Genomic DNA, 10,796 nt, shown 5'->3' with positions numbered 1-10,796 from the left:
ACCCAGTATCAGCCAAGCATTAGCTTTTTAGGACAGATGGCCTCACATTTGACTCTAGAAAACTTTGGCATACAGAGGAGTTCATGGTCAGTCACGACTGCAAGGTGCCCAAGGTCCTGTGGCTGCAAAACAAACCCAAATCATCACCCTTTTTACCACGTGTTTTGAGGTCTCTGTGCTGATATGCTGTATTCGGTTTTCACCAAACGTCATGCTGCACATTATCGTCAAAATTCGTCACTTTGGTCTCGTCTGTCCAAAGGACATTGTTCCTGAAGTCCTTTGGTTTGATCAGGTGCAACTTTGCAGACCTACAGTAAGCTGTGCTACTATGTTCTGTTTAGAGAAAAGAGGTTTTGTGCTGACAACCCTTTCAAACAAGCCATACTTGTTCAGTATTTTTTTAATTGTACTATTATTAACTTTAACACTTCACATGCTAAATGAGGTCTGCAGAGTCTGAGCTGTAGCTCTTATGTTTTTTGTTTTTACAATTTCTATGAGCAATGCACAATCTTTTAAGTCACACCTAAATGTTCCAGAGCAACAAACTGTCAACATTTCTGCTTTTATAGCGGTGCTCACACCTACTGGTAATCAGTTAACTGAGCGAATTTGATTTGCTGCACTTGGCTGCTACTTACCCTCTTAATTCCTATAGAAGCTGTAAGGTTTTACTTAGTTTCTCACATAACTGAATAGATTTTTGTGAAAACTTTCCTTTTCACTAATAATTGATTATTCAAGAAAGATTCCAGCCACGTGGAAGTCTGGCTTTTTAAAGTAGCAGCAGCGACAGTGGCTGCTGCAGTGGCGGTCGAGGCTACGGTGGTGGATGCCGTTTTGGGTCACAGTTACTCCCTGTCTGCCTGAAGTGTCTCCGTCATCTAACACACATCTATCTGTCCCTGAATCCGTCTATCCGTTTATCCACTAGAGCCTGTCATCAACCCCTCCCCGTACACGAATATGTGTGTTTGTAAGTGAGCTCTTTAAATAGACACTCTGCTATGTGTTTAAAATGCAAAGTGAAAGCCTAACACCATAACCCTCCAAAGACATGAATGAATCTTTCATAAACAGCTCCTGTCAAAACCCTGGACTCTCTCCAGCTCACTGTCTCTCTCAGGAATCTACTGTTTGTTGTCCAAGTCAATACTCTCCTCGCCTTCAGGTTTTCAATAGCCCAGCTTCCTGGGTGTGACAGAGACATTCCCTCTTCCCACACTTCAAAGAAAACGTCAGATGAAATTCTCAAGGACACGTATTGAAGGTCTGTGTTTCATGCCAGGACAGAATCCCTAGAGCAGATTAAGCTCCCAGTTGTTTCTTCTGACCTGAAGCCATTTGGGCAAACTTGGTTCAGCTTGGTTGGAGTTTGGGGCTGTCGTCTGACACAGAGATTCGTGACCCAATTTGGATTTCTGGCACGAATTAAAAGTGTGCTTTTTGAGCTACCATGCAGAAATGTATTGCTTTGCCATGGTTACCAAAAACAAAATCCAAAGCACACTTTTTATTGGTGCAATCTAAAGTGGAACATTTAGGTGGTAAAAGAAAAAGCAGTGCAGTGCAGTGCAGAGGCAGTCATGGTCAACCATTGGTGTTTCCAACCACATTTCTGACACACCCTCAATTTAGTCTAACTTTTTTTCTTTTTGTTTCCTTTTTCTTTCTTTTTTTGGTGGTTTTTTTTTCTTTGTTTTGTTTGTTTTTTGCTTTGGGTCCCTCCAAACAGCAGGAAGCAAAGGCAGTCATTTAACCCCTAAAAAATAGAGTGCACAAAGTGCAGTTTAGGTTCAGGGACAAATATGACTTGGCCGCACTCTGTTCTGGAATAAAAGCATTGATTTAGTGGCAGAATAAAGGAATGCAGCATTTTGTGCATCAAGCTATTTTCTCTAGACAGAATCCAGGTTCCCCGGCTGCTGTCTCACGTAGCTCGTGACGTGATCAAAGAGGATGGTCAAACACTATCAATGTGTTCTTATCATTCGATGCATGCCACTTTTCACAGGACAGATAAGATGGAACAATCACTGCATACCTTTACATTTGTGCAGGAGAGACAATGGTCTACAGTGGGCCGTTATTGTTCTTTAGCTTTGGAATTTCATAGACAGCAAGGCAAAGAAGAGAAAGAAAGACGACTTGGTACCTACATGTTCTTCCAGGTGAGCCAAACGCTTTTTAAAGCTTTGAAACACACCGCAGTGGCACAAAAATACAGATGTATTCAGATATCATTTATATCAGGTCACACTCATGTTGCTGTTGATTTTATACTCCCTGGTTTCTCCTGTCTATGTAAGTTCTAACAGTGAAACCAGTGGACATGTGCAAGAGCTTAAAATTCAGTTCACAGACTCAATAAATCAGTTTAGCTTCAGTGGTGTTGGGTGCTTTTTGATTGACTTCAGACTTTTAAAAGTAAACACTCTCAATCCACAGAGGAAGGTATCCCACTGAGGTTTACTGTAGCTGCAGCTAAAATTCAAATGAGTCAAGCATCATGCCTGTGTTAAAAAAAAATAAAAATACTGTGGAGATTCCTCCTCATCAGTTATTATTATTATTGGCCCTGGAAGTACATTCTTACACCTGAACTGGATCCTCTGTAAACTGCATTACTGTACTGCAGAAACAGGCGTCCTCTATATGGCACCGACTGCCAAAGAAAACACACTCACATGCATATATACACGGGCGGTTTAAGAGTGAAACTAAAGCGTGATTTTAGCAACAGAACTGGGTCAAAACATGAAGATTAGGCCATGACGGGCAGTCTTCAAAATAAAAGGGCCAAATTTGGCACTCATATGAACAACTTATAATAATTAGATAGAAAGTCTTCATTTGACATCAGTTTTTGTTGCAATACAAAAACTGCACTGAAGTCAATTCAAATGCTTGAAACAAGATTCTTTTATTTTGTTTTTACTGACGTGTGTCTGTGGAAGGGACATTGCAAGCAATAATTTACATAATCATAATTTTTAGCATCCTGGTGCCATCATAGTGTTTTCAGTGTTGTCACTGACATCCACCCTCTCTCACAAATGCATACTTGCTTCTGCCACAAATTTGTTCCTTTTACATCAACCAGTCATCAGTGATGTTGGAGTCACCGGTGGACTGAAACAATTATTCAGGCTACTCTTCTGATTCTGTTCCAGGCCTCTCAGACCAGTTATATTCATATTTTAATGTTTAATGTTTATTGCATTTGTCTTGTTTCTATAGGAAAGTGGAGTCTGTAAGCATAACTGTGCCCAAAAAAGTCATTATTTAGACACCTTTTCATAGAGTGAGACGCAAAGTAAGTTTAACTATCTTAGATTGAAGTATTACACAAAACTGCTCACACATGTTTCCTGAAAATGAACGAATTCTTCCTTTCTCTCGTTAATCTTTGCTTTTCCTTGTGACAATCGTTTACTTTAGGGCAGGGGTGTCAAACTCAAATACACAGTGGGCCAAAATTCAAAACTGGAACAAAGTTGCGGGCTAACACTAATATTTATTGGAAAAAAAAAAATCTTCCTCTAGATATAAGAATGAATCTTTTCTTATGGACTCAAACAAGTTTTGCTGAAAAACTGAATATGGAGCAAGCTAAGCTTAATACTAAACAATATATATATTAGCTGTATAATACCAGTAGGACAGCTCTAATAGTAATTTGGTATGGCTTCGCGGGCCAAATGTAATTAGGCTGCGGGCCAGAGTTTGACACCTATGCTTTAGGGAGCTGAAATATTATCAAATGTTGCCTGCCTTGTCTGGACTCTGCACATGCGCCCTTGTGCGCGTCTTGTGCGCACTGCTTCCAGAGTTTATCTGCCAGAGCAGAGTGTGGCTTGATGTGTGGATTCTGAGAACCCACTGAGAATCTTACTTGTTTATTTTACAGTCGAGCTGACTGTTGACGGTAGGCCAAATGACCCTTTAGCTGCCGGGAAATATCCCGGTGCTTCCAGCGGGCAGTCCGCCTCTGCTTTGGAATTTATTAAACCACTTTCAGGCTTCCGGAAGCTGTTTGCTCTCCACAGACATCGAGCTGTTCTTCAACTAGTCTACGCTCACTGAATTTCTAATTTGAACAAACACTGCAATATTCACCACTCACCACTGCTGTTGTTATTTTTATATCAACTTGTATATATATATATATATATATATATATATATATATATATATATATATATATATATATATATATATATGTTATAGTTTTGTTTTTGATTTACAAAAATGTCTCGTGATATCTTTGGATGGGCTGAAAAGTGACTTTATTTTGAAAAGCACGGACGGAAGCTGTGTACCTCATTGTCTTTAACTTTGAAGTTCAGAGTGAGCTGAAGTACACCGTAACCGCTGCGCTCAGAGCAAACAGCGCTCAGAGAGAGACACACAGACAGAAGAGAGCAGTCACCTCTTTTCATACTTCAGATCAGACCTCTCCATCATGGATTCGTTTCTGGCTCGCTCTCCCTTCTCCGCCGGATAAACTTTTGGACTTACTTACGTATCATGGGAATATACCGTGGGTGCGCTCGGACCCGTGGATTTATACAGCCTTGATGGAAATCATGTCACCGCAGCAGGGGACCATGGGACAGAACAGGTCCGACTCTCTGACGGGAGAGAGCAAGGCGCTTCCCGACAGCAAAAAGGTACATCTGAAGTAATGTAACGTTATCTAGACGCACTTTCTGTTCACGTGTGCGCGTTTTTGCGCATCGGGTGCGCTTGTTGTGGGTCTTCTTTTACTTTTGAATGACAATATGAGATGTAAGACACAGAGCAGTATCTGCAAGAGTGAGTTAAAAGACCGAACGCACGTTTCTGTTCCTGGCTTGTTCATTGTGTTATTTTCTGATATGTGTCTTTTTTAAATGTATTTTTAAAAATCAGTCTTTAAACCCTCATCTGTGTGCTGCGCAGCACGTCTAGAGGATCTGAATTAAGACGCTTGACTGTTCCTCGTCCATGTCATTGTGATTGTACATAGTATGAGCGTTTATGTGATCACAGTTTTTCACAGGCTTGATCAAGGTTTGTCCTTGAAGACTTGTGTGGATCCACCCTGTGCACGTGGAATAGTGTAATCTTAAGTGTGGAAAAAAGAAAAGCAAAACCAGAGGACTGGATTCTGGTCTTTCCAACTTGTGATTTATTATTATTATTATTATTATTCTATAAAAAGTTGAACTTTTTACCCAAGAAAAACTCTTGAAAAACAAAACGGGTCATTACTTTGTTTTTTCATGCTTAGTGCAGAAAGTATGGCTGAAGCCAAACAACAGAAAAAAAATATAAAGAGCGATTATTTGTTAATTTCACAGGCAACACGGGCATGGATGTTGCGCTTCGGTTAGTTGCGTGGCTTCTCTTCACTGAGAGCATAGAGTATTTAAACAGAAGAGGGGAAAATAAACACAATTTTGCGTGTCATTCCACATTACCGCCTGTGCTGTAAATCGAGGGCTATGCATTACAATTATTTCATGTAAATATTTCCCTCCAGATCTTCGTCGCTGATAGAGCAGACGATTCCCAGCGGCTGCTGAACGAACGCGTAGCGCCCCCTCCTCACGCCTGTTTAAAGCAAGTAACTGTAGCTTTCAGCATGGGAGGATGTGAGCGCTAAGTGTGAACATAAAAGTGCCGCAATGCCTCCTGAAAGCAACAACTGGGTTAGAAAAGTTGACCATAGGTTAACAGGATGTGCGTGATGGTTGGCAAATATAATATGTACTCATATGATCTCCACTAGTTACTTCTGCACAGTACACTGGTGCTTTCTAAGTATTTCACCACTTTCCAGGCCTGGAATTTTATAGTGAAAAATAGTGTTATGGATTTACAAATGATGTTGCTGTAGCCCACCCCAACCCCTCTCTTCTCTTTCCCTTCTCTGAGCAATTGCTGCTCTTTGGCCTGTCTGCAACACACTGGGCTCTGCTCAGCCTTAGGAAGTTGTGAGAAATGCAATCTGTCAGCCAGAGCCTCACCGAGTGAGAAAATGCTCATGAAAATAGAGTTTCCACATGCATCTCTTTGAGTAGGACTTGTTTTTTCCTCTCGGATATTTCTGTGAGAATGTGCTTTCTTGAATTGTACGTGACAGGCATGACAGGTACATAATGTGTACTTGTCCTGCAGCTTTACAGTGCAGACTTCCTCTTTGGCTTTAGCACACAGGCTGCATAATTTAAGACTTGAGGCTTCAGGGTGTCCTGCCTCGTGTCAGTCACCACGGCAGAACAACGAGATGACACCTGTCACCAACGTCGCTGGTGCGTTTGAAAATCTGCGTGGAAACGAACTGAATTATCAAACTTACCGTACACAAAACTAATGGAAAAACCAAACCCGATTTAAAGGGTTTCCACAAAACCATCAAGTCAATTCAACTAATTTGTAGGTGTCAGATATTCATCTCAGGCAAGACGTGTCACTGTGAATTATTGTTCCTTTTTAAAAAAAAAAAGAAAATAAGCACATTGAAGCTGATGCTTCTTTCCTTTTTCCAAATGTCCAATAACTCACAGCATGTTGGGCTGGGCTGTAGCAACTCTGACCTCTATTACTAACAGGAGTTTGTTAAGAGAGGAATGTCACCCTTAAGTAACTCCAAAAAGATTCCAGGAATCCGAGTCTTATTTAATTTGGGTCGCTACTTTAATTATTTCTTGCCTTCCTCTGATTGAATCACTGTAGTGTACGTCGTGGGGGAGGAGGAGGGGGAGGTATTGTGAGCTAACAAGGTTTTGGCATGCTGTAGGTTTAAATGAAATAGCTGTGGCGGACATAAAGATGCCTGTCATACTTCTGTGAGTGAGCGCACCATTTATCGTGCCACAGTGGGAATATGTGAACCATCATAAACATCACACGCCGATGATATATTTCCCAGCTCCGGCCATCTTTTCTGTCTCGCTGTCACTTATTTTTCTGTCTGCCTCCATCTCGCTCGTTTCCTCTTTTCCCTCCTTTTTAACTGCCGTCACTTCTCCTATTAGTCGCTTTCTTCCCTTCTCTGTGAGTCCTGTATTTCCTGCATCGACCACAGCTAAACAGCCAGCTCAGAGCAGTGCTGACTGTGTACTTTGCCTTCCGTCTCTGTAACCATTGCGTGTTGTACCAAACCGAAAACAGTGACGCAAAGTAATGTCTCTGACCCACCTCTCTCTCTCTGACTGTGCAGAAGATGAAGACCCTGGCGCAGAGACGACAGTCAGCTCCTTCACTCGTCATCAGCAAAGCACTCACCAGATCAAGAAGCACATCCAGGTATCAGCAAACACACATACTGAGCTGCTGAGGTGCTGTCACCACTGTGTGCCATATTTCTCCCCTTTTTCTTCATAAACTATTGACCCTACCATGCATGCTTTATAAAGGCTTTATAAACTGAATTTAATGTATTGAAAAAATCCTTTTCCTGCTTTCTTTGCCTAGTAACCTGTTATTTTTTGCACGTACAGACTTTCTAGATTGTTTAAACATAACTTTTCTAGACTTCATGCATTTTGATGGATATTTGCACTGACTCACAAACTTCCTAGAAAGTACTTACCTGTGGGTTTGATGAGGTGACAAGAAAGAAAGTATAGCTACGAGGCTGAGATAAAAATCACTGATTAGAAAATATATGCCTCTGATGAGCAAAAGTGGAAGCCTTTGGTTCCAGGTCTGAGGTGTTTAGTATTTCAGACACACATTAAAGTGTCTAATTTCATCACTTAGATTCAGATATCTCTCCCCTTTTCTGTCACATTCAGTGTCTTCAGACATCAGCATTAAGACTGCCAGGCCTTTCTGACTCATTCATCGAGGGCTTTTAAATCCTCACTTCCATCAGAACTATCGGGCTTTTCATCACCCTCGTATCTCACAAATCCCTTCATCCTCCTTCAACAGTTTCGGAAATAAGCTATTACAAACCCTCCAGGAAGGGTATTTGTTTACTAGAAACTTTGTTTCTGTTATGCACTCTGTTTAATTTTCTGCCAGTGCCAGCTTTTTGGGGTTTTTAGAGGAAAAACACTTTGAGGCAGGCTGGCTTTTCAAAACACTTTGAGGCTTTAGAAAGTTTTCATGTTGTCATGATTTCACCTACAAGCGAGTGCCTGGTGAATAAACCTGATGCCTTCCCACTGCCAGCGTTACATTATAGAGAATTGCTGTTGGCAGCTTTTATGGAGATCAGGATGGTAAATCTTCACGATTTCGACAAAATCTTAAATAGGCCAGTGTTGTTGTAGGGTCTGTGTGTGTCTGTGTGTGCATATGTGCTAAACAGAGTTAGAAAGACAACTTAGATGCTCTGTTTGGATGCAGAGTGAGACACCATGAGACCATTTATTGAGTGAAAGACAAACAGAGGCTGCCTGAGAGTCTGTCCAAGTCTGACCTGTGTGTGTGTGTGTGTGTGTGTGTGTGTGTGTGTGTGTGTGTGTGTGTGTGTGTGTGTGTGTGTGTGAGCTGACCTGACGCTCTCTGCTGTCACCCTTAACCCCTGACCTCACATCAGGAGGCTTAGAGGCCGGTGGAGGTCAGCTGGGGTCAGAACCTAACATGTCAGTGAGTGTGTGAAGTAGTTATTAAGGTCCGGATATGTGTGTGCAGGGTGCTACCAGCAGAGTGCTTAGATGACTGAGAGTAGGTAAAGGCTGATGTGACTCTCATGCAGCAGGTGCTTTTCTTTCTTTCTTTCTTTCTTTATTAACTGGGCACTTTTTATTATGAATGCATATTTGTTGTTGTTAAGATTTGCAAACCACATGCAGGCTGTTATAAAACCCCGGAGCCCCAATTAAAGCAGTTAGAATGGGAATATCCATGTGCCAGCAGGTCTTGGCAGTGGGGTTGCACATCATTGTATCACTGCTGTGTTCTTTAAAAAGGCTCTACTGCTGTTACAAACTCTCCTTGCACAAATTTTTATTGTAAGCAGCTTTTTTGTTCTAGTTGATAACTTCTTGCCCTTATAGGCTAGGATTTATTGTCAAGTCTTTAACTTTATGCTTAAGAGCTCCTCTCTGAGAATAGCACTGACTTGCTGAGTGTCCTGTTGGTCTGGCATTTTCATCTTGTTCATGAAGCTGTTACTCACTCACAGTCAGTTCATTTTTCAGTATTGAGAACAGCTGGAAAAAAACAGGTTTAAATATTAAACAGTGCAGAGCAGCTAAAGCAGCTACAGAGTGAAACACACCTCAGGCTTTGATTTGAGTTTCTGTTCTGTTTTTTTGTCTCATCTCTGAACTCTTTCCCCCCTTTTTTTTCCTCTGCTCATGACTCGTGCAGTCAGTGAACAGCGCTGAGTTTTGGCTCCTGTTCACTTTTTTAAAATAACAGTGCTACAATGAACTGAGTTCTGAGGTACCGGGGGAAAAAACAAAAAACAAAACGAAGGATTAAAAAAAAAAATTGGCACGGTGAAGTTTCCATTGTTTGGAGTGTGTCTTTTTTCACAAGAGATTCTTTTTTCTTCTTTCCCTCCCCTCTGTCCCTGAGATGCGTCCTTGCCTGTGTTTGCCATCAGCCCTAAGAGGCACCGGAAGGGTCTCTGGACCTTTAGCGCAGCCATTTACATCACCTCCGTGCACAAACTCTCACACTTCATCTCGAAGTATAACGTCATCCCTTTGCCTCCCAACTACAGTGCGGGGGATTAAGGGTCTCCTTCAACCTTCAGGCAATGAAATCTATACACATGGACCCCTCCTGACCTCACACTTTCACGTGCTATCAGCCGCGCACACATAAATGTGACAACCACACGGCTCTTTACTTAATCTTAAATCTAATCTTATTTCTGAGTAATGACTTTTAGAAATGTAAAAAAAATTAAAAACATCTCAGTTTTCAGTTTTTTTTCCTGGTTGTTGACATCTGGATCTCAAAATGACAAATTCAAGAACACACACCCACTTGCACATCATGCAAAAATCATTTCCTGGTTGTAATAATGAGCTCTGTTAAGGATATCATGGCTGACAGCCCCTAGGCAATTCTAGCTCCTGATTCTGACCTCATCCCTGTGTGTGTGTGTGTGTGTGTCTGTGTGTGTGTGTGTGTGTGTGTGTGCTTCCTCGTCTATATCAGGGCACTGGTGTCAGGATGAACTAACATTATATTTTGCCTATGAACCTATCTGATGCACGCAGAGCAAAAAAAGGTCAAGTTTTAATTGTTTTATGTGCAGTAGTGAGTTGTTAGTGCGTTATTGTTAATGGTTATTATAGTGTATCTGAATGAGATGTTGCCTGGCTGTTCAGTTTCCTTCAAATCTGTAGAGCTTTTTAGCCTTTTTTAGCTTTTGGTTTTTTTGTTTCCCATTCTTCTAGGGGTCTAATTAGCAATAGAAAGATGCAAAATAGTCCCCTTTTCAGGTTTTAGGAAGGTTAAGGAGTTGTTCTGTAGAAGGAAAAAGGCACCTATACAGATAAAAACAAATCAAAGCTCCTGACCTAGTTACAACTATAGTAGGAATGTAATTCAGAAATGTGTGAGTAATGAAGTGAGTAATCTCTTTATTGCCAGTCTTACTGCAGCCTTCGGGGGTTTTTATGCCACGATAAACAAAAGCTTCCACTGTGATTCGGGCGATGGTGCGGAGTGGAGTGTGTTTATGCAAAAATGATGTCTTCCCAAATCCGCTTGTTAACAGACGGTCTCTTTTCACTGCTTCGTGCACAGAGATGCCAATTGTTGCTTGTCTGAAGATCTTTTATCTGGGACAAAGAGGTCAGGCTGTTGGTGATTCAACCCTCCTCGTACAG

The 10,796-nt window shown here is 41.4% G+C and overlaps 1 protein-coding gene across 1 annotated transcript in view; it reads left to right on the top strand.

The window, feature by feature from the left end:
• Positions 1 to 4,376: 4,376 nt before the first annotated feature.
• LOC101468668 (rho GTPase-activating protein 20) overlaps positions 4,377 to 10,796 on the top strand; it is a 31,503-nt gene continuing 25,083 nt past the window's right edge. Inside the window, exons 1-2 of the mRNA XM_004573025.5 lie at positions 4,377 to 4,676; positions 7,214 to 7,299. Coding sequence (XP_004573082.1) covers positions 4,584 to 4,676; positions 7,214 to 7,299 — 179 coding nt within the window. The 5' untranslated portion in view covers positions 4,377 to 4,583. The remainder of the gene's footprint in view (positions 4,677 to 7,213; positions 7,300 to 10,796) is intronic.

The sequence above is a fragment of the Maylandia zebra genome, linkage group LG16 (genome assembly GCF_041146795.1).
Source record: "Maylandia zebra isolate NMK-2024a linkage group LG16, Mzebra_GT3a, whole genome shotgun sequence".
In the NCBI taxonomy this organism is placed as follows: domain Eukaryota; kingdom Metazoa; phylum Chordata; class Actinopteri; order Cichliformes; family Cichlidae; genus Maylandia; species Maylandia zebra.
Note: the sequence above shows the minus strand (reverse complement) of the source record. Positions and strands in the feature narration are given on the sequence as shown.